A 23,432-nucleotide genomic window follows, 5' to 3' on the forward strand; every position below is an offset into this window, starting at 1 on the left:
TTTCTACTTAACTGCAGTATGAAACTGTTGTCCTTTAAGGTCAGTTTGTTTATTAACTGACCTTAAACAGTTTCATACTGCTTTACTTGGTTAATACTTGGTGGACCATGCCACCTTTCTAACATTAAACAGTGCAAGAACAGCTTCTTTATCTTTTTGCTTATGGAAAAAAACAAATATTTCAGAGTGTGTTAAATATGGTAAATATTACAATTCTGAGTTTTAATTTCTTCTCCAGAAAACTACATAGTGTCCCTTTAAGCACAACAATACTCATTTTGCATAATATTTTCTTTATTCACAATATGGTCCTCAATACAAAAGGCAGATAGTGGTCATGACATACAGGTACCATTACAAAATGAAGCGCTAAAACAGAACCCCAAATAAATAAAGCCCACTTACAATCACAATATTTTCTCCTTAAACGGTACAAAAGGTTCAAAGTCTTACGACAATTTATTTAAAAGGTGTAGTTTGTAAGAAATGACCAGAACTGCTAACTGATGCCCGCTGAGTAAGAAGTCAGCATTCCTTCATGATTAGGAATTTTTAATGTTTTGTTCTCCGACATAAAATGCGTCAGTGAATACCACAGTTTGAATTTCAAAGCGGTTGTGTCTCAGACAAGGCGGGTGCTAACAAGTGGCTAAATGAGACACATGTAATCACTAGTCCGTCTGTACAGGTTGAGGCTCATTGCAAATTATTGTAACTCTAACTTAACACCTGACTGATTCATTAATAGTTGAATAGTAAAAGTATGTATTGAAGGAATAGTAAAACGTTTAGTGGTGGTGATGCTGTAGTCATACGACATTGATGTACAGCCTAACGTTAGATTTTTTACTTAATAAAACTGGTGTTCATATGTTAAGATCGTCTAGCTGAACAAAATATGTACGTATCATAAGCATGTCATTAGCAAGTAGCTCAGTTAGCCACAGAGCCAAGTCGCCCTCGCTGACGGGAGTCTTCCTGCACTGCTACCTCAGATAGTGGGAGTTGTTCACTGCTGATAACTGTGTTCAGCTAGAGCTTAAATATTTTCACAGCTTCAAAGTCAATTGAGAATTCATTTCAACCAAACATGAGGTGATTGTGGGAAGACGGACCGAGATATTTTAGGTGATTTTCATTCAGTTTATGTTGAGTTTGTATGAAAAGTGTTTGACGAGTTAACGAGGCGATTAAGAGTCTTAGTATGGCAGAAGCACTTCATTCAGACGGTGTACGGTTGAATTTTTCTGTCAAGTTGAAAAAAAGAAAATGTGTTAAAACTTGTCCTTTCTAAACAATTTGTGATTTTATATTCTTTACTCATTAGTAGTGAACTCTCCTCTGCATACAACCCCTAGCTGAAACTAGGGGGGGCTATTAGATTATCGTCTAACAGGATGGTCCAAGGCTAGCAGGTTAGCATGCTAACATCAGTTGACATTTCTGAAACACAATCCAAAGACATCTTTAAAGTAACCTAACACTGTTGTTTCTTCACATTCGGGTGAAATATTAGTTTTGTATATTAGTCTTTGAACATTTTAATCTAAAATGTTGGTCATATCTTACAAACTGCCCCTTTAACACAGCTGGACGCTCATTTGATTTGACTGAGCTTTGTTTCCTGGCTTCAGATAGCCCATCACCTGTTTTACAGTTAATTGTACTAATGCACTGATGAGGAACATCAGCCAATAAAACTAAAAGAAAAACTATCTACACCATTGTCTGCATTTAACTCATTTACATCTTTCACTTTGTGTCCACACATCTGTACAAGTCACATGAGGAAATCTGGATGCCACAGAAGCCTGAAATGATCTCAGGCCTGAACTCACCGCTATATTTAACCACATACCGAGGAACATTCTGGGGTCAAAGGTTAGGCACTGGGCACCTGCAGAGGGGCCAGTAATGTTGTGTGAGCGATTGTCAGAGCATCTCAGGCTTGTGAATGACTGTTGAAACTTAAGAAACACAAGTTTCCGTCTGAAGGCACGGACAACGACTAATCTGTCAGTAGGTTTGCACTTTTTTTGTAGATGGGAGGCTTTCTGCAGCAGACGAGGGGAGCATCCGGTCTCCAGTGTCCGACTGTTAGTGGTTTGCTTTTTTCACATTAAGACTTGATTTTCCACAGCTGGAATTTAAGAAAAAGAGAAAAGAAACAGATTTACCCTCATTGCACCGTCATCTTGCAGAACAACACAAACACATCGATATCAATCTAATGTCTGTGAATATGGAGCGAGAGTCAGGAGACTCTTAGAAGTAGCTCTAATGACCACTTACTAACAATGTTTCTCATTTGTTTAATCCATTCCCCAATAGAGAAGTAAAAACCTATAAGTCGGGGTTAATAAGAGGTGCTTGTAGGCGTGTATGTGAGCTTTTGAGACAGCCACGCCGGCCGTTTACCCCTGCTTCCAGTCTTTATGCTAAGCTAGGCTAACAGCGCCCTCGTTCCAGCCACATACATTCTTTCAGACATGAAGTAGATCTTATATTCTAACTCTCATCTAGAAGGCAAATGAGGCCATTTCTCAAAATGTCCAACTAATATTTAAAACAATTCCTGCCTTAATTAAGGGCACTTCGACGTTTGCCAGTGTAAAGTAAATGTAATTAAAGGCTCTCTTCAGATCAGTGTCTTCATCAGTCACATCCTGGATTTTTTGCGCAATGCCATCTCAAAGCAAGAAGCATTCTATAAGATATTACTGCAGGTTCTTATAACCAAACAGCTAAATGCTGAGCCGAAAATGCAACAATATATAGAAAAGGTCTAAGCTAAATCTAACTTTAGAACTTATAGCTCAGCAGATGACATTAAACAACTGCTCTCACAGTGCTTTATATTAAGTGACGTGTCCTTTTCATCTATGTTGTTCTGTCTTCTTGCACCAAGGGGTTGTACTTTTGACATTTAGCGGAAAGACTCTCACTCTGATGTTGAAGCCCAACAGGTCGCTGACCACAGCAGACACAGCGGACAGGATGACCACCCTGGTGATGTTGTAGATCAGAGGGTTCACAGTCAGACCCAGCAGTCTGAATGGAGTATCCAGCTCCTGTGGGAGGTCAGAGAGAAGATAATGTTATGATGACATTTGGTTAAATGCTGTGTGTAGCTGGAGTATGAACCCAAGTATAAACAGCGGTTTGAGACACAGCATCAATGAATTCTCATTACTAAAAGATAATTAAAATTATCATAACAACTCTGCCGGTATCGTACTTTGACTGGATTAAAATAATTCAAATTCAATCAATTAATTTTAACAACTAATTGCTTTATCAAGGAAACAATCGACGGATAATTAATAGCTGTAGCTCTAAAATGTAAGCAACATTTTAGGCTTACCTTCATCAGTTTTGTTGCAAGTTTCAAAACGTTGTTCACTATGTTGAGTTCCTCTTTCTTATTGGGCTTTTTCTCCATCTTGAGATACAAATTAATCTGCAACAAAGAACAGTTTCACACTTTGTAAATCAGGACACAGTAATTCATTTCAACCTGCATTAAATGATGATACTGATTATGAAACAGCTGGTGGTGTTTCCTGCAGTGCTGAACCCACTGAGAAATAACCAGCGGCTCCATGTTTTGCAGACGGTTACCTGCTCAGTGAGCAGCACTGAGGAGTTGCTGTATTTGGAGTTGGTCTCTGAGCCCAGTGTAGCCAGCCGCAGCAGAAAGAGAATGAGGGAGGAGGCCCACACCATCATCTCCCAGTTTATCAGAGGCTCTAGGAATGTCTTGTGGTTGTGCAGAAGCTGAGGAAGGGCACAAGCAACTCTATTTATAGTCTCTGTTGCTCTGAAAATGAGGATAAAATATATTTCATCTGACCTCTCAGGCTTATCCTTGCACAGGTAATATGATTACATGCTAACATGTTTGCTGCTGTTATTTCATCTCTATTCAACACTCACACTATTTGAACAAGGATATTAAATTTGTGCTCTATAAGCAGATCAGATCTGGTCCAGCGGATATGACTGACCTGGGCACAAATGATGAATGAAAAGGAAAGCGCCAACAGGAAGATAGTGGAGACGATGACGTCAACGGAGCGCTGTGGTCCTCGTCTCTGCAGAGAAATAAGCAAGTTAATGACGCACCACTGCAAACAAAAACATGCCAATGACGACCCCCCCAAGTGGAGAAACAATGTAATTGAAGAACAGCAGTAGAATACAAACCCTGAGGAAAGAGCGTAGTGACAACCACATCTTTATGTTCTGGACTTTCTTCAGCCTGAAATGAGGGATCTCTGATTTCTTAGCCTTGCGTGCTGAAGTGATGTGGCTGAAGAACTTGGCAAATAAGAGTCTCTGTGGGGAGGAGACATGGACGTACACTGTCAGAGATACAAAGCACGACAGAATTTTACAGTCCTGCAAAGTGTCTTGTGGGTGATTCGCGTACAGATTGTAGACAACACCTCTCAACTGCCACTAGAGGGAAGACCAGCTTGAGTGACTGAATGGTGAGTGTGGATGAAGCTGCATCTTACAGAAAAAAAACAAAACACCCTACAATTAATGATTCATGTTCTTTAACCCTAGATGTTAGATGTTCTTGTTGTGTCTGGCCAGGCATGCCAAACTGTACTGTACTGTCCTTTTCATTTCAGAAAAAGTGGTTTACGTTTTTTTGACACTATGTCCACAAATTTTCTGTATTAACCAAGCCAAGATTATAGTGAATTAAACTTTGTCAAGAGCTGAAGTTATGAGGAAAATGTATATATCGTTTTTGCCAATTTCTAGGAGGGACTTTATTTGAAGGTGTGCATCTCCAATTCCAAAAAACATAAATGCCCGAGTGCAATCACCTGCAAACTCACTGTTTCCAGACAGTGTTTCTGAGCACATGTAGTAATATCCTTTACACAATCATTTGTTTCACAAAGTGGTAAACCTTGCCCCATCCTTGCTTATGAAGCAGAGAAGCACATTTTATAGACAATCATGATACTATCACCTGATACAAATGAGCCTGTTTACCTGGGGAATTTAACAAACAAGCATTTGTGGAGCATTCAACAACTTTCCCAGTCTTTTGTTGCTCTTGTCCCAACTTGTTTGAAATATGCTTCTAACATCAAATTCAGAAAAAGCGTATATTTACAAGAATCAATAAAGTTAATGAGGTTAGTTAGAGATATTGGGATATGGACGCATATCTGCGTGTGCATGGATATGCAACTAAAATATTCACAAAACACACAATATAAATTTGGATGTCACAGAATGAATAATCAGGTCAAACACTAAAAAATCCTAATATGACTTACTAGTTTAGTTAGGTTCTGTCTTTTTAACTGCTCAACTGAACTGATTTCAAATTAGTATTTGTGGAAAAGGGATAAACAACATCACATTCTGCTTCATTTATGTTTTACACAGTGTCCCAACCTTTTCGTAATAATCAGGGTTGTAAATTAAGATGACTCTATAAGTATGTATCAAGTTACGGCTCTGGAGAAAAACTGCTCTGTTTGACGCAAAGTTCAACAGTCAAGTTCAATGGGTTAAAGAGATTTTTTGTTGTTCCTACTTTACTGCACGCGTGGAAGGACATAGAGAGCGAGACAATGATTCGTACAACACGATTTCAAAGCTCACCTGTTTGTACGTTCTCTCAGCCACACACATCATGAAGAAGAACAGTCCAGTGAGGCAGACTCTTTGCACCGTTGTGATGAGGAAAAAGGCATAGGCCCTGGCATCAGGAGGCCCCATCGCCATCTCTAAGAGCTCTGCGAGAGACAAGGAGCCGAGGCTCAACACGTCCAGATGCTGAGCCAGGCGGAAACCAAAGGGAAGCAGCGCCAGGGTGGCTGTCATCAGCCCACTAAGCACAAGGTAACCCATACCCTGCTCCACCAACTTCACCTGAGAATAAGACACACGAGACACGAGACATGTTATTATGATGCACCATTTTAATGCTGATAAAAGCTACAGCAGAAATACAGTGATAGTAAGATGTAAGAAAATGAGTAAGTAAGTGTAAATACGACACTTATACTAAGTACTACAATAGTTTGGCTTTAATCTCCTGTGTTATCTTACTCCAAGCAATCTTACCCACAAGAATAAGACCAATATAAAGAGGATAATGTGTACCCGTGTGAGGATGATCCCACTGATCTCCAATACTGACATGTCTGCTTTCTTACACTCGCCCTGCTCCCATATTATAGCACTGACACGGTCCCTGGATGGGTGACATGCCTGAAGCCAAGACATCTGGTTCTGAAACAGACACAATAAATACCATCCAGTTAACTGGTCGTTTCCAGTGTGCAATAAATGCAGCGTTGACTTCTGCAATGGGCTTAAACTGGCAACAGCTGTTTTTGCTGTCTGCCACCAAGAACAGAAATCTCACAGGAAAAATGAAGGCTGACTGGCAATGGATCAATATAGTTTACTGATATGTTGACTCTGGATATCCTTAAGTACAACATAAGATAAGAACAGTCGAGAAAGACCATTTAAGATTTTCTTACTCCGGTGATTCCCTGCTGTAGACTGTCATCGTCACTGCTCAGAGTGGTGGTTTGTGGGATTGCCATACCAGCGTTGTACCTCCCGTTCCCCTCACTGTCGCTGCTCCCCGTCGAGGCGGTGTCAGGCCCTTGGAGAAGCTCCTCCCACATTGTGTCGTCAGTGTCGGAAGAACGAGGGTTGACGTTCGGCCTGAGGCGCTCCACCTCTCGAGGCTTCGCCTTGATGGATGGCCCACTCCCTTCCTGTTTCCATCAAATAACTTATGTAGCACATATCTAACTCCAGCTTAATTACTGTACTGTAAATTTCAGCTCTGCAACATTTTTTTTACCTGAAGTCTTACTGTGGGTTTGGGGTTAGACTTAAGGTTTCTCTTCCTTACAGAGGACACTGGGCCAGTCGTTGGCCTGGTTGCAGCAGGGTGTCTCTCCTGATGAGGTATCGGATGAGTTACTTCAACTAGTTGTACCCCTTCCTCTTCCTCACTGGAGAGCTCGTCAGATGCCCCAAATCCTGACTTCCTTTTGTTCTGTGAGAGAACATAAAGACACACATACATCTTAACAATGGCTACGTTTACCTGCACAGGAATTCTCCAATATTATTCACAATATGACAATATTCAGAATTTGATGCGGGTCATGTAAACCCCATATGGCATTTGGACATTCCGAATTAGTCCTTATTCTGAATGTAGAATTTTCCGATTAAGACATGTGGGATAAGATGGGATTATTCTTGTTTTAGGAGCATTCTCTGTACATGTAATAAGTGCCTCAGTTTGGGTTTTTACAGCAGTTTGCGACACACAGCCTCTTGATTATTAGCGATCTGCTCTGTGAGTTTCCTTTAAACATTTATGAAATACTTGGAAATCAACAGGTTTGTGAATAAGAGCAAATATCACAATGCCGACCTTTCCAAACAGGTTGTTGAAAGAATCAAAGAATGTGGCGGAATACTTAAAATTAACTTATTTTTACTCATCTACATTTTGCTGTGATTAACAACATGTTAGGGCACATTAATACAAAATATCAATAGACTTTTAATTTTCATTAGCCACGTAAACAGCTTTATTATAGGAAAATTGTCTTTTTCAGAATATGGGCAAAAACCAGAATATTTTGTATTCAACAATATGCACAAAGTGCTTTTATTGATGTTGGTGTCATTTGTCTCCTGTATTCACACTGATTCAAGTTAGAATAAATCTGCCTTTCTACGGATATCAAGAGCACATAAACAAAACAAAACATTTAAAGACATAACAGATTAGGACAAATAATGCTCAAATTTTTGATATGGAAATTAAACTACTTGTCCAAAACAGCCAAACTGTCTTCACTGACAGTTCCCATTTTGCTTCATACCACAATTCTGATAGTGACAAGTTTGAGTGACTGTACCCTCCTCTCTTCGTTCCTGTATAATCGCTGGCTTTCTTCAAACTGCCAGGACCCCTGCTGCTCTGTGTCCCCGCTGTCATTCTTTTCTTCGGATTTTTTCAGCCCTCTGCCCTTCCTCGGCCTGAAGGAGACAGAGTAAAAATAACATTCAATAATGAGAGACTGTAGATACAGCATTATAAAATGAAAGTATCAGAGAGGCTGTAGTGTGGAGAATAACTATAGGTTGATTAAAGGTCTATCTGTGTTTGTAATGTAATGTGCCAAGAGGTGAGAGTGTGTTGGTGAAGGCAAATGAGTGTGCAGTGCCTAACAATGAGACAACCACCTCCTCCTGCGCGCAGGGCTGGTGGTGCAGCTGGCAGCTGGACTGCCTGAGGGCCACCGGCTGGACTCGGTCGACACAATCTGGCAGTGAACGGTACCCAGCAGCAGCATCAGACACATGGGTCCAAACACCTCGCTGGCACTCGCCCCAGGGACCTCCAAGTACAGCACCACTGCTGCCACTGAGGGGAGCAAAACATTTGCCAACAGCAAACAAAACGGTCTCTTAGGGGAGCCATTATAACAGAATTCATGCTAACTAATGAGGTTTTTCTGTGGTGAGCAGGTGTGATTGGTTATATGTTTATTGTTGCACATAATTGAATGTACACTGTGACAATAGTGATGCTACATTTACAACATATCAACAACCATGTACTGTGTTAATTAATTTTAATGACTTTTAATGAGTTTTTTCATTTTGTTTCCAATAGTTAGCAAAGTCAAAAGAGAAAATCCCTTCAGCATACATCTGAGGGATTTTTACTGGGAATGCAGTAATGTTTTAATAGAAAACACTCAGAGTATAACTGTGCAATAAAAGTCTTTTAAACAGGAGCCATAGTGCTTAAAGTGTGCAGACCCTCTTTGTACTTTGCAAGTTAGCTTTAAGACCATGACTTTGTGTGCGTGTCCTGTTTGTTAATATATTATAGCACCATATTCATTCATGCAACCTTTGTTTGAGGACCTATGTAACAGGGATCTTTGTAACAATATGTAGCAACACTTTTTTAATGACCATATATGAGCAGATTGTAATGTAATGTGAAAAATGAGACCTTCCCTGTCTATCGGTTGTCTACACAAGCCTGTAAACGATTTGTTGACCAGATGAGGGGTCAGATTTTCTACTACAGTCCAAAGGATGTTACTATATGCACTTTTTCCAGTGCCTTGTCTCAGTGCCTCACTCTCCTCCAACATTAACATAACGACCGGCTGCCAGCACAGTACGTAAGTTTAGCAGGACTAATAGTAAAAGCAATCTTTCTGAGATCAATCCTGGAAGGAAGCACCTGAAAAATCAGCCAGTCACTGGAGATTAAAAACTGGCCAGGGTTCCATTGTAACATAGATGTAATAAAAGAGGGTAATCTTCCGATCAGGGCTTTAAAGATGAACGGATAGTAGTGATTATTACATCTCTCAGACCGAGAAGGCTAACTGACCTTATCAGTGAGGAGGCAGTGCTGAGTATTGTAGCTGTCACCAGTAATACATCTCAGGACTGAGCTGTAGACAGAATCTGACTGAATGTCTGGAAATTATATCACCATAAACCAAAATAGCCAGAAAAATTATTCAACAACTTCTTCCTATAGAACATGAACAGAACAGAAAAATGTATTTGTTTGTCAAAATGTACAACTAGATTACTGATGTGGAATTTACATGTAAATTGACGTCAAGCCAGATGCCAACTTGAATTCAGTAGATCTTCCTATATGCGATCTTGACAATTGCGATTTTGAGATCAGTCTACTTTCACTAATCTTAAGAAAACCATATATGAAGCTCTGTTTCCACTGAGTTTGATTTCGAGACTGATAACAGCTCCATCTTTGTGGATTTAAAAACACATGATTGATTGGTACAGCTAACATAGAAGAAGCTCATGAACCGATTCTATCAAAGCTCAAACAATAAGCAGAGCTAAATCTTCCATGAATATGAATGATCTCAAGACAACGCAAGAAGGGCTGGTTTACAACGTGCAGCCTGTAACTTGTACCCTGGTTCTTGTCATTATGCAAATGTTTACATTTTCATTTTAAGGGCAGAGAGAAACTAAACCCCAGTGTGAACAGAAGCTAACCTTGCATGAAGTACAGCATGAGGATACACGAGGAGACGGACTTGGAGGTCACCTGGATCCACCACTGGAAGAAGAAGGGGAACAGCAGCACCCTGACCAGACCCTTCCGAGTCAGAGCCGTCCAGGGACTCTGTGGTTTGGCCTTGCTGAACGTTGATCCTGAGGGGAGGAATGAGAAAGTCTCTTACACAGCTCCATTAAAATCAATAGAAATATGAATCTATAACTACTGTTTGTAACAGAAGTTACAGAAACTGATCATACAAACAGGGACACAAGCCGAAGACAGACAGAAATTACATAAACTGGTGTGGTATGTTCTGTATTTGTTATTGTCTAACCGTTTGTATACAAGTGTAGTAAATGTGATAGTTCTGAAAACAAACTAACAACAGGTGGAGAAACTACGCTTCATCGGCCCTCACCTCTTACTAAGTCGACATCGATGAGGTCTGGTTTGATGTGACCTGTTCTCTTTGGTTTGCTGTCCAAACCCTAGATGAATGGAAAGTAGTATTGTTCGACTGAACGGTGATGCAAAACAAAAATTAGTTAATATTAATTTCTTTACAGAGGTTTGTAGGTGTCTTACATTTAGATCCGTCTGCACCAGAGATTTCTCCCAGACTTGTTGATCATAGGCCCCGATCTGTGACAAAACACAATCAATCAATTACCCTCAATAACAATGACATTGAGTTGAACTTAACAGAGCAAAGGAAAAACAATAACAAGTAGAAAATGCTGACAATTCAAATTATGTGAAATAACATTCAAAATACAGTCAAAATAGTCAAACAGTCTCAATTAAATCACTGAATGCAAATAAAATAGTTATTTCTAGCAGTTATAGCTGGAGGTTTATTAGTTTTAGATCAAATATAGGTCAAATGACCCAATGGTATAAGAGTATTGATTTTAATTATGTGCTGTATGGTGTTCAAGGAACCAGAGGCACTAAAATCAAAAGCAGTCCTTCCAAGTTCCGACCAAACTTGTGGAACATATAGCATAAGCCACACAGTAGAGCGGTTCTGATAAAGCCCATCTGAGAGATGAAGCATGTCTGACAGATAATGTGGCAGCTAAGTAAGGTCTTTAAAGATAAAAACAAGATACCAGTGAATATCACGTGTTATTTTCTTTATCAATATTTGTTAGGGAAGACCACCCAACCTTATCATAAAGAATATAATACAACTATCTGTACCACTTTGGGGGGTCAAACTCAGTCAACCTGAAGTTGTTTATCCCAGTGTCTCAATAAATCAGAATCAGAATCAGAATCAGAATACTTTATTAATCACCGGGGGGAAATTGTTTTTGTTCCATATGCTTTGTGCAAAGTAGAAATAGGAATACAGCATGAATTGAAATAAGAAATAAAGATAAGGATATAAATAAAAAGTAAAGTAGACAATCAAATCAAATCAAATCAAATCAAATAATAAAGTAGACAATAAAATAAGATAATAAAGTATACAATCTCAAGTATTCAATGACCACTACATTGAGCTTTATGGCAGTAAAACCTGCTTCAAATAAACTGGGTAATTAAAATGAATGTATTCAAAACTGACAAAAGATTAGACTAAGTAGTGTAATAGTTCAGCAGCAGGATACACCTTCTTTTGTGCTACGCTGCTTTTCAGACGTGTCGACACATGACTTAAATGCGAATCAGATGAAACGCCTCAGGGCTCATAAGATGAATTAAAAACTGCCGGTGAATCACAGTTTCGCTCTAATGACAGTCTTGAGCCCTGACAGGCTTTTAAATACCCGGCTGCATGTTTACACATCTGGTTAACCCTCTGAACAGGTTAGGACGTTTTTGTTTTCACCAACTTCATTTGCTCTGTACACAGTCTTGCAAATCAAAGAAAGGTAAACAGGGGAAAAAGGGGAAAAGGCTGCAGGATGACAGGGAGGAGGTTTCCGCAGGTCAAGTGCATAAGAAAGTAAACTATTACGTCTCAATCTTGAACAGGTGTATGTTTTCTGTTCTCTGACACATTTGCATTTATCTTTACGAAACGTCGCATTTTAAAACATGACGATAACAATAAAAACATGACCATCATCAGTATCTTTTATAACTAAATTAAACATGTTTTTTCTGTGAATTAACTTCAGTCCTTCAGAATACAGGCACATCAATCCCTTAGCATTTCACACGTCTAGTTGTTCCTGTGTAAATATCACAATATATCTCTTTAGAAACTAATAAAAACAAGTGTGTATTTTTGTCTCACCTTCTCTTGGTACCAGGCTATTCTGGCCATTGTGATCCGATGCTGGAACCAGTGAAGTGGGACTCAGGTCATTTCACACAGAGCTCAGGGCAGAGAGAGGACTGGGCACAAATCCAGATTTGTTCACTAAAACAACAAGGGACACGGACAAATTGACTCTGACAGAGAAACCACACAACTAGAACAACGATTAACAAATATTAACTGAGCATAAAGTCGACTTTACACGAATTATTACGGACTGATTTAGCCATGAAACAACTAATGCTAAACAAAATCTGTTGACGGGTAAACCAAACCGATGTAGCCGAGTACAGGCTAGCTAACAATAGCCGCCTGTTAGCAAGAGGATAATATAACTTACCTGAAATAAAACAGTCGATTTGGCACAAACTGCAGGACACCTTTATTAATCATCACAAATTGTTCGTTAAATACTCGGTCATCACTTTCAGGGGCGTTGCAGCAGCGTCTTGTTGTCAGATTGATCGGAGTTCCCAACAGACGTTAGCTACGCGCTTTACGTCAACGGCTGCTTTTCGAAGCGCTTAACGGCATTTAAACGCCACATTTATAAACTTAACCTTCTCACCCTAATGTCTAGTTGCCGATACTTTTAATTGAAGTGGTTTAAACTCCTCTAACTTCACTGTTGTTTAACATTTGGCTCAGTCTTCCGCTTCCCTTTTCCGGGATTTGTTGTGGCTGTTATGGGTGTTTTTTTCCCCTACGCACTGTCTCTCAGGCGGAAGATGCGCTCATTCAGGCTGCGTTCAGAGTCATTTCCCGGAGGTAAAACTGACACACAATAAACCACTACCAATATCTTGTATCTTAAATCGATAATTCTTGCATTACTTGCATCTACATTTTTTAAATATTTGACTGATGGAGCTTGCCACATACTGTTAAAGAGAAAGCGCTACCTGAGAGGCAAGTATGAGGACAAAAAATTCCCAAAGACGTTTTCCTGAAGTTATTCCCAACATTTCAGCCAATCAGAGCGCAGCAATAGAGGCCGAGAGAAGCAGTTCAGATTTAGGGCTAGAAATAATAATAATTTTAATTATTAATTATTCACAATTAACTGTTGGAATCTGGGACTGTACTCAAGGTTTTAGACACGTCTTTTTCAGCCTCAAGCAACATTATGTTTGACCATGTGCCATAATTAACGTTTTATCTTTTTAAAAATTATTTCTAATCTTTTTTTAATTTTTAATTTTGCACTGTTAATATAATAATCAAACTTCTAAAATATATTCCTGTATAGCTTCCTGAACAGCTGCACTCCCACCATGCAAAGAATACAATTCTGGTCGATGGAAGAAAAAAGAAAAAATTATCACAGTTTTTTGAATACAACGTTTTTATTTTTTTTTATATACGCACAGTTTCAGTTTCAATATACACACATGACCCACAGACATGTTGTTGTTTTAAAGAGATATCAAAGTTATGCAAGATAGTCAGGCACCAGTTATGGATTATGTGCCTTGCTCAAGGGCACATCTCCAGCTCACTGTCCGCACTCTGACTGGTCTGCGCGGGACTAGAACAAGCCAAGGAGCTACTGCTCCCTAAAGAAAATATCTAAATCTCATTATTTTAATGTATGTTTCTGACCTTAAACAGTCAAATCTAATGAGTTTTACTCTAAGAAAAGATCTGAACCAGTCTTTAAAAAAAGAAAACACTGCACAGTAAAAACATCTTCTCAGTACAATAAACCTTCAAATTCCCTGAAATAGTATTGAGGTCATGACCTTCATGGTCTTAAAGATGACAACAGCCTTTTTCAAATAGCATTCGCATGGCCTCCAAGAGCCCATAACCCAAAGATAATCAGTTTATGATCACAAAAGATCTAGAAAAGCAGCAAATTATCACAATGGAGAAGCTGGAAAGATGAGATGTTTGGAAAAATTACTTATATTACTTCTAAAATTCAGATTCAGATAATTTACTGATTGATTTTTATTTTTTGCCTGCATACCAAATGACCATAACCCCATGGCAGATGCATGTACATTCATGATATTATAAAATATATACAGAGAAAAACCTGTTACATCATTGCAAGGCTCTACAGTCTCTGACTACTTTCTACAGGGTCCATTGCGTAGCTAAATGACAGAGATTTGTGCACCAGTGCTCAAAATAATGAAGTCTCATACGACTCTGCTGTCTTGCAGGTCAGTTGACAGCCTGTCAGGATAGAAAAGGACTCATTTGTCACTCGACTCCTGATTGTCTGCTGACGGTTGGTCTTGCTCGGCTGCACACACGATCTTTGCCTTGACCTTCTTGTTGGAGGAGATGATGAAATAGGGGCTGAGGGAGGCGTAGCAGGAGGAGAAGAACACCCTCATATCAGCCACCACCGGTGACACCTTCGCCACCGTCAGCATGTAGATCCAGATCACGTTATCAATCCCGAAGAAGACCACGTACAGAACCACCAAGGTGACGACTGTTTTGGCCGCCCTGGTCTCGGCCCCGGCGCCCTGAGAGCGACGGATCCCTCTCACCTGGCGGCTGTGGCGGTGGAGAAGCAGCAGGATGTAACCGCTCGAGCCCAACATCAGAGCCACGAAAGCAAAGTCCCTTCCAGACACAGCCACCCCATTGATCACATAGGACAGGTTGTCTCTGAAGTCTACATGACAGAAGCCCAGGTTGAGAGTAAAAGCAGGGACGGTGCCATTTCTTGGAGCCATGGAGAAGAAAGGAGCTGCGATGCATATGGCCATGTTGAGAAGCCACAGCCCTGCAAATGTGGGGAGGACCAGGGAGGGAAGAGCAGGCTTCAACCTCGACAAACGAGGCCCAGCGGGCGCGATGGTCACTGCCTGAAACACGCTGAGCATGCAGGTGATGCAGACTGACAGAGCGCGGCCGATGCGGTAGGCGTAGATCACCACCTTACAGCCGGGGTCGTTCAGCAGGTCCTTCAGCCCAAACACAGTCATCGTCTGGGGGACGCAGCGGGTCAGAAGCAGCATCAGGTTGGCGAAGGCCAGGTGGCACAGGATCATGTCCACAGGAAGGAGCTTTGGCTCGGTGTAAATGATGTGGGCGTACGCCAGCAGCACCACGGTGTTCCCCAAGATGCCCATACCTGTTTGCAAGAGGAAGGAGACCCCTTTGATGGTCACACACAGATCCATGACACCGAGGCCCGCACCTGGGATGACGTTCAAACAACACAGAGAATCAAATGTTATAAAAACACTGCACACAAGAAACATCAAGTGTGAAACCTTTTGACCAGACAGCCTAACAGTGTATATAAAGCTCACCTGAAGTTACAAGTCCGTTGTGCATTAGCTGTTTAACAGCCTGTGTAATTGCAATTTATAGTCTTTAATGCCCCTCGAGATCACTGGCCAACGCTGCAGCGCTCAGCCCACAGTTCAGTTTGGCAAATTAAAGCAACAAACTAAATCCGACTCAGATGGTCTCTGAGGGCAGCACTGCAAAGGAAACACAGAACCTCGGAAGAATACACTCAAATTTTCAAGTTCCTATTAAAAACAACAGTCAGGCACACTTCTGATCGTTAAAATCCCTTTTTCTTGCCGTAATCATCTTAACGTCCAGACTGACTGTGAGGAGATAAACCTCCCACAATGTTTTCGAGGGAAGAGGTGGACGAAGAAGTCCAGAGTCCGGTTCTGTACAGAGATGTATTCCAAAGTTATTCTGAAGATATGCGGCCTTTAAAGTTTCAAGACTTTTGAGTGTGAAATTCTCTTTGTGTTTCCCGGAATGTTTTTCCTTACTGTGCCGCAGCAGAGGGTTCACAACTCAAAGAGGGAATTGCTGATTACTGGAATTACTTTGAATATTGCTTTTTTTTGTTGAAGAAGGTATTTTTTTTTATTAACAATGCAGAAAAGCCCTAACATAGCAGTAATCAATGCACCAAGATCCAGTACTAACAACCCCACCCACCCCTCACTATACAAGACCACATAAAGACAGGGAGATAATTAAAGAATACAAATGAATTCATTGACATGCGTGACACGAGGAGAGAAGCAGAGTGTAATTCACTACAAGGTCAAATGGTTTCCAGGTGGCGAACGAATCCAACGATGATCTCTTGATGAAACAGGGGATCTTCTTCAATTGTCAACACATAATAGCCTTAAACCATGCTTCCCCAAAACGACATACCTGAAACACAAGATGACCCTTCTGGCAAGGTGCGAGCAAATTTAAAACAATATCAGTCTGGGCTCTGCTTAGGTCAACATCCGGAAGAGTTTATCCAAATATCGCCATGGACATAGACGGAGCAACACACCATACAAATATTTTTGAAAAGGTGTTTCATATAAAACCCCCAGAAATGATATCTCTTCTCCAATATCTTCTTTCCATTTCTGTTTTTAAGAGACCAAAGCTGCGCGGTAAGGCAGCCTAAGTAATTCATAGATTTTTACCGTAGGCCAGCAGAGGAAACAGCCAGAATGAAATGCTGTAAAGCTTCTGAGCTGCAAATATCCGTACAGGTATGCAATAGGAATGGCAAATTTTTTATGTCATATGTCACATCAACCACAGAGGGGATGAGCATGGGGTTTGAAATGACACCCAGTGCGCTTAACAATCAAATTTGTTCTGAAGACACAGATTGTGATAGTGGCAATTTAGCACATTATACTGATGAAGAAGTAGGCTGGATAGTGGAGTGAATTCTCTCTCCATAATCATGACTATTGTTTAAAGGCAGACTTTAGAAATGTGAGTCTGTCCTTCAAGTTTTAATGTGAAATCCTTATATCTGTCATAATAAGACATTTATTTTTTGAAATCTCTTTTCCGAGGGAGACTTGGCCAAGATGCAAGTTACAGGATATTAAAAAAGGCCAAAGACAGAAGGACATGTGAGAGCAGTTTGGAATTAGAGAACCCTTTCTGGTTTGTAGTCAGATACAGAGGCAGAAGCATGGCGATCAAACTTTAAACACTTGTGGCATGAGCCTGCAAATAACCCCTCTCTTTTGATATGAATGAAGGTGCTCCAGGCTGAACATCAACACGGCACTCCGGATAAATTTTTACGCTTTAATGGTGCTCAACATCATAAAAAGTAATCGAGCTCGCCTCAGCTCACATCAATAACACATGTGAAACCTTTTGTGGATTCTCAACTTGAGGGGCTTTCTAATTCCTACATGTCATTTGTCAGTTTCTTTAGACAGAAAGACTGAAAGTCAATCTTCTGAAATATTATAATGCTTTTCCCCCGGCGGAGTTAAAAAAATAGAGTTGAACAACCCCCCCGGAGACAACAGTGTGCGGTTATTGTTGATGCAGAAGAAGCCTGATGATGCCTTGAATGAGCCATCAAGAGGCTTTTACATGCACAGCTGGTGCTTTCGCCTGCACTCTTCTCCTCCTTCATGTCCTGGGAGCGTGTTAAAAGACACAGAGGAGCAAGACAATTAGCCGTATAACAATGCATGTTTGTACTAATTGGGGGCAGAGGGACAATCAGCCAATATTCATTTATGTTCTTAAACTCTAAGCACCGACATATGCTACAACAGGAGTTTAACTCGCTTTTCGACAGTATCCACGTGAACTTAGAATTAACAGTGCTTTAACCTTTTTGCTCTGGGTTACAAAATTCACACTGCATTTGGAAACAGAGCTGTAGGAGAAGATTGTTTTCTCCTGGGAGTGGGCTTTGGAATAAAGCATCATCAGATGTGTTATTTTCCTGTGTGTGTTACATGTTTACATGTTCAGAGAGCTAATTAAAACGGCAAGTTCAAGCACGTCCTTCTCTGGGGACTGCATCATATACTGTGTGCTGCATACCAAGTTTAAAAATCCTGTTTTTTTTCCCCCTGACATGAGAATTGAGTTTTTTGTTTATGGCTGATGTAAATTGTTTTCCCCTTTTGCATTAATTCAGTCTAATTTTTACATTAACTAATTCCATTACAATAATTTCATTAATCAATTATCATTGAAGTTTACATCTATATGCCATAATAGCAGTGTTGTAAAATACCCCAAAGTCTTGCTTAAGTTCAATAACTTTTACAAAAGTAATCTGTGCCTACACCAGTTAAGATTATTGCTCTGTTAATGTTTTTAAATGTTCAGATTCCTCTGCCTTTATCTCCACTGCGGAGGCAATCTGCGTACAGAGTTTGAGTCCAAGAGAATTTCCATACAGGGCAATTAAGTATATCGTATCGATTGGTATCTCATCCTTTCATATCCTATTATTTCCTATTTCATCAGAGCCGCGTATCATATCGTATCGTATCATTGTATCGTATCGTATTGTGTTGTGTCTTATCGTATCAAATCGTATCGTAAGGGTAAAGATAATAGTAGTCTTTTTCTAAAAGTGAGAGTCACTATAGTGCACAAAAAGCTCAAGTGTTAAAGCCTTTGGGTATCTGATGATAAATGTATTTTAATATTGAATGCATTCTTAGGGGTAAATATACGTATATACTCTACTGGTCAACCGATTAGCAGCCTGGCTGATTACTGAATTTAATATTTCTCACACAGCATGTAATCAAATAAAACGAGTGGAATAAAAAGTAAATTATTGGCCTCCAAAATTTAATAGAGTGGAAATATAAGGTGGCAGAACATTCAAATATTCAAGTAAAGTATCAATACATCAAAATCGCACTTAGGTTCTAAATGCACTGTGTTTTGGAGTTTTTTTTCTGCACATGCAAGAATAGATGTGACACGTCATATTGAAAGAAGCCTGACAGCAGTTCATGATTTTGCAAAAACAATTCTGTTTGCTACATGACTGATCTGCCGCCAGCCTTTCTTGCAACATAATGTGCAGTATCATCTGAAATCAGATCATTTCTCAAGTGTTTAGGTTCGCTGCTTGCATATAAACTTGAGTTAGTTCAGAGATATGTCACTTTTTAACCTTTTGCTTTTAACCTCTAAGTATGCTGGTGAGGGCAACAGCTTTGGTTGGTGAAGAGGGAATATTCAGCGCACCCCTGACTGCGTCGGTTAATCTGTCCCACAGCAAAATGTGGTTTAAGAGGCTTTTGGCTTAGCAGTCTCCTGTCTGATATTGACGGGCCTCCGACTCTATATTTGTATTGAAGGGGAGGGGAGTGGATCTGACCTTGGATCACCTTAGATTTTCACTCCATTTCTACAGGATGCACACTTACTTTTTCTACGTTTGTCTATAATGCTCGGTTGAAAAACTCAAACTTGTGCCTTCCCCATCACACCAGATCACTCATCAGTTTAGATATCTGCCATCAGTTTCCTCTTTTAATAGTGCATGTTTTACTGTTGTTTTTCATTGTTTTATTTAAAGCAGGACTACCCTCAAGACTGTTTACCATCCGTTTCACAAAATTTCCCTTCGAGGACAATTAAGCTCAGTTTGAGGTGATATAAACTGTGAAGGCAAAGTACAGTTGTGGAGGAAGGAGTTTGCTTGTCTATACTGGAGTCAAATTAGCAATATCACCAGGTAAAATATTCCATTATGAGTACATGTCCTGCAATAAAAAAGTAAAAATATGTACATAGCTTAAAAAATTGACTTTGTACATTATAACTGTGTATATCATATAATTGGAATGTGTTAGTATCATTGTACTGTTGCAGCTGTTTAAAGGATAAGTTCACACAAAACTGAAAATTCAGTTGTTATCTACTCGGATGAAGTTTCATGGTCCACAGAACATTTCTGGAGCGTCACAGCAAGACAGGGTTGCAGCACTCTGCTATAAAACTCAAGTAGATGGAGACTTGTTTTAAAATGTCAAAGGATAAAATGGAAGCCCTGAGATCCCAAATTGATTAAGATGATTATTTATACAAAATCTCTCAGTTAAAAGTGTTAGCGTGCATCCGTCTGAAGTGGTTGCACAAGCTCGACTGCGTGTAAATAATGTCTTTTCAAATAAGATGGGGACTCAGATTTTTTAAAAAAAGTCCTAGTCTACTTCTGTTGTTGCTATTGTGAAATACAAATCTTCCCCTATCTTTCCTTCTGCAGGTGAGTAGATAGTGACAGCATTTTCAGTTATCACTGCTTCTTTAAGGTGTAGCTAATTCTAACTGCTTTATATAAAATTTGGCTACAAAGTGTCATATCTTATACAATCACACGTTTTTGTAAAGAAACTATAACCATTTGACAAGTCATAAAATAATTGCGGTGGAGTGGAAACTACAACCATTTCCTCTGAAATGTTGTAGAGTTGAAGTATAAATCAGCATAAAATCGAAACTCTCCAGTCGAGAACAAGTACCTCAAATTTGCACCGTGATTAATGCGATCCATGGCTGAATTAAGTATTAATAATCCAACTTTCAAAACCTGACACCCTTGAATATAAATCTAATGAGGTTATTTCACATGTAACTAATGCCGTTAATGGCCATACTGATGCATTTTCTCTTCTCACTGGAGGATGTGTCTCATCATGTACTCAGGCTTAATATTCATTACCAAGTCCCTGCTGTCGGACAGTTAAATCACGCGGCCCGCCTGCACTGATGTGCCCTTACAACATCCTCACAGTTTTGGTTTAATTCCATTTTAAGAACTTTTTATTGCATTGCATGAATTACACAATCATAAATTGGATGCTAAGTCACCCTCTACGAACGGAACTGGGGGTGATCCATCATGCTGGCTGAGTGGAACGTCCTCTGGCTCTCACTTTGTTTCAACTCTCTCCACTGGAGGACACTGTGGTGTTGGTGTTTGACTAACCAACATGAGACAGGTCTCTTTAATAGGTAGTGGCTTATCAGAATTGATTGCAGAAATGAAAAATACAAAAATAATGTCATGGGTATTATAAGGAAATCTAAATTTAGGAGAGGTAATTATAAAAAGGTATTCAACGGTCTCCAAAAAATGACACTGAGAAAGTGTTTTAATCTTTTTGTATAAACACGAGTATAATAGATATTATCTACTCATTAACTCCACTTTCTCCATCTGCTTGTTGGATCTTAATCCAAACACAGCCTTCTCCGTGTTATCCTGTCGAAATCCAGCGAGGGGACAGAAGCAGTCATCTGGATTGATCTCAAGTAATTGGAGGCCGATGGGAAGAGAAGTCAATGGACCATGAAAAACAGATCCAACAACTGCTACCTGCTTGCAAGTATAAGAACACAAACAACCTGACTGCTTCAGGAGAGAGGGATCAGGGAGAGGGTCCACTTCAGACCTTGATAGTTTTCACTCTTGTCAGGTAGGGGTGTGAACGTCTGTCCTGATATCATTTTGAATGGCAGAGACAAACAAAACTTAGTTTTTTAAACGTTCTATTTCTGCAGGGATGGCATCCGACGAGGTTATCCGCGGGATGCTCTATCTGTCCCTCACCATTGTGGGAGTCCCGGGTAACGCTGCGGTCATCCTGGCGTTCCTCCTCCTGATCTACCACGAGAGCCGCCTCCTCCCAGCTGACGCCATCGTCCTGCACCTGGCCTGCGTCAACCTGCTGGTGGTGGCCGTTCGCTGTCTGCTGGAGACCCTGGCTTCCTTCCGCCTGGCCAGCATTTTCGGAGACTTGGGCTGCAAGGCTGTGATCTTCGTCTACAGAACGTCTCGTTCCCTCTCCATCTGGCTCACCTTTGTCCTGAGTGCCTACCAGTGCCTGAGCATCGCCCCTCCTGGCTCACGCTGGGCCTCCTTCCGCGCCCTGGTTGCCCACTATCTGGGCTTTGTGTTCCTCCTCCTCTGGCTCATCAACACCTGCATGAGCTCGGCGGCCGTCCTCTTCTCCTTCGGCACACAGACTAACTCAACCCTTATAAACCATGCCATCAATGTACAATTCTGCTTTGTTAACTTTCCGTCAAAGCTGTCAAGAGATGCAAACGGGGCAGGTCAGGTGGGCAGAGACGTGGTGCCCATGGCCCTCATGACTCTCGCCAGTCTGATCATCCTGGTCTTCCTTTACAAGCACAGCCAGCAGGTAAAGGGGCTCCGCAGCAGCAGTGGCGCGGGAAGCGGAGGGGCGGAGCAACGAGCTGCCAAGGCCGTGGTGGCGCTTGTGACCCTGTATGTGATCCTCTACGGGGTCGACAACGGCCTGTGGGTGTACACCCTCACTGTGAGGAAGACCATGAGGTCTTCGCTGATCTCTGACCTGCGCATATTCTTCTCCTCGCTCTACGCAGCACTCAGCCCCGTGGTCATCATCGTGTCCAACAGGAAGGTGAACGGCAGGCTGAGGTGCACGGTGCAGGAGAAGCCGGTTCAGGAGAGAGCCACGAGCCTCTCGACTATGTGAGGCCTGGTGGGCTGGCTGGTTATTAACAGGGCAGCAGAGGAGGATGACGAGGACCGGGTCATGTATGGGTCCACTTGTGTTTGTGCGTATCGGGGTGGGAGATGCAGATGTTAATTCATGATAATCAAATATTTATTAAAATTTATGAGACATGCATGTTGTGAAATTACTGATGAGGGGTTTAGCACCTGCAGCTCAGGATGACTCTTTTCTCATAATTAAGGAAGAAAACTGTCATAACAACCCTGTTCCTCGACACAGGTCTGCACAAAATCCCGGCCGATCTGCCGCCATTGTTGCTTTGTTTGTTTATTCGTTATGTTCTCTCCATCTTAATTGGACGGAAGAATTATAGCCGGGGATGACTCCGTGGCTGTCAAATGACTTCCAGCTGCCCATTTAACTATAATTAAGGCTTTGAATAGGATCTGGGAAATGTCCCGTGCTAATGAGGCAGGTTAATTGTCCCGGAGAGAATTGGTTAAAAAACCTGATGGGAAAACTATATTCTTCAGAGGGAAAAAAAAAAAAAAGATGAAAAAGAAGCTATTACTCAATACTGAATCACTCAATACAATGCCGACTATGTGTGCGTAATAGTTCTGCGGGGGACTTTGGGGACACAAAGGCTCAGATTTTTTGGCACAAGCCCTGAAAAGGTTTGCTGTAGATGTGGCAATGTGGGAATTTAGGAGTCATTATGTAATTGCCATGTCTTGGAGAAGCAAGGGCGGGAAGACAGGGCGAGGACATAACAACCTCTGTGAGTGACAGTCCAAAAGACATAAAAGTGGGGCTGCCAGCACTC

General features: G+C 40.8%; 3 protein-coding genes and 1 long non-coding RNA gene across 5 annotated transcripts; 2 read left to right on the forward strand and 2 right to left on the reverse strand.

Annotated features, from left to right (window-relative positions):
• Positions 1–276: 276 nt before the first annotated feature.
• Positions 277–13,071, reverse strand: phtf1 (putative homeodomain transcription factor 1). Its single transcript, XM_030419718.1, has 17 exons — positions 12,700–13,071; positions 12,336–12,461; positions 10,673–10,729; positions 10,506–10,575; positions 10,081–10,239; positions 8,263–8,443; positions 7,935–8,055; positions 6,857–7,054; positions 6,525–6,767; positions 6,139–6,267; positions 5,635–5,904; positions 4,207–4,338; positions 4,008–4,094; positions 3,622–3,777; positions 3,365–3,460; positions 2,946–3,071; positions 277–2,140 (listed from the first exon to the last, which is right to left on the reverse strand). Exons 2-17 carry the CDS (start codon positions 12,363–12,365, stop codon positions 2,120–2,122), a joined length of 2,076 nt encoding a protein of 691 aa, XP_030275578.1. The 5' UTR covers positions 12,366–12,461; positions 12,700–13,071; the 3' UTR covers positions 277–2,119.
• On the forward strand, positions 2,945–10,158 carry LOC115583187 (uncharacterized). 2 transcript variants are annotated; one of them, XR_003984316.1, is made up of 5 exons: positions 2,945–3,080; positions 3,614–3,876; positions 3,978–4,493; positions 5,655–5,874; positions 10,041–10,158. It is a non-coding gene; the product is annotated as an uncharacterized LOC115583187 (long non-coding RNA). The 2 variants fall into 2 exon arrangements; XR_003984315.1 differs by lacking the exon at positions 10,041–10,158 and adding an exon at positions 8,279–8,414.
• Positions 13,072–14,228: 1,157 nt separating the features above from the next.
• On the reverse strand, positions 14,229–15,526 carry ora1 (olfactory receptor class A related 1). Its single transcript, XM_030419723.1, has one exon. The coding sequence runs from the start codon at positions 15,503–15,505 to the stop codon at positions 14,564–14,566; it is 942 nt and encodes a 313-aa protein (XP_030275583.1). The 5' UTR covers positions 15,506–15,526; the 3' UTR covers positions 14,229–14,563.
• Positions 15,527–21,376: 5,850 nt separating this feature from the next.
• On the forward strand, positions 21,377–22,718 carry ora2 (olfactory receptor class A related 2). Its single transcript, XM_030420954.1, has 2 exons — positions 21,377–21,577; positions 21,663–22,718. The coding sequence occupies exon 2, from the start codon at positions 21,665–21,667 to the stop codon at positions 22,622–22,624; it is 960 nt and encodes a 319-aa protein (XP_030276814.1). The 5' UTR covers positions 21,377–21,577; positions 21,663–21,664; the 3' UTR covers positions 22,625–22,718.
• The last annotated feature ends 714 nt before the right edge of the window (positions 22,719–23,432 follow it).

The sequence above is a fragment of the Sparus aurata genome, chromosome 6 (assembly GCF_900880675.1).
Source record: "Sparus aurata chromosome 6, fSpaAur1.1, whole genome shotgun sequence".
In the NCBI taxonomy this organism is placed as follows: domain Eukaryota; kingdom Metazoa; phylum Chordata; class Actinopteri; order Spariformes; family Sparidae; genus Sparus; species Sparus aurata.

What these genes read in the sequence shown, in the direction of transcription:
- ora2 (XM_030420954.1), top strand. Translation starts at nt 21,665, where the DNA reads ATGGCATCCGACGAGGTTATCCGCGGGATGCTCTATCTGTCCCTCACC.
- phtf1 (XM_030419718.1), bottom strand. Translation starts at nt 12,365, where the DNA reads ATGGCCAGAATAGCCTGGTACCAAGAGAAG. An exon ending in ACAGGAACGAAGAGAGGAGG is followed by an intron (nt 7,055 to 7,934) that starts GTACAGTCACTC and finishes GTTCTCTCACAG; the next exon opens with AACAAAAGGAAGTCAGGATT. An exon ending in CAGTGCTGCTCACTGAGCAG is followed by an intron (nt 3,461 to 3,621) that starts GTAACCGTCTGC and finishes TCTTTGTTGCAG; the next exon opens with ATTAATTTGTATCTCAAGAT.
- ora1 (XM_030419723.1), bottom strand. Translation starts at nt 15,505, where the DNA reads ATGGATCTGTGTGTGACCATCAAAGGGGTCTCCTTCCTCTTGCAAACA.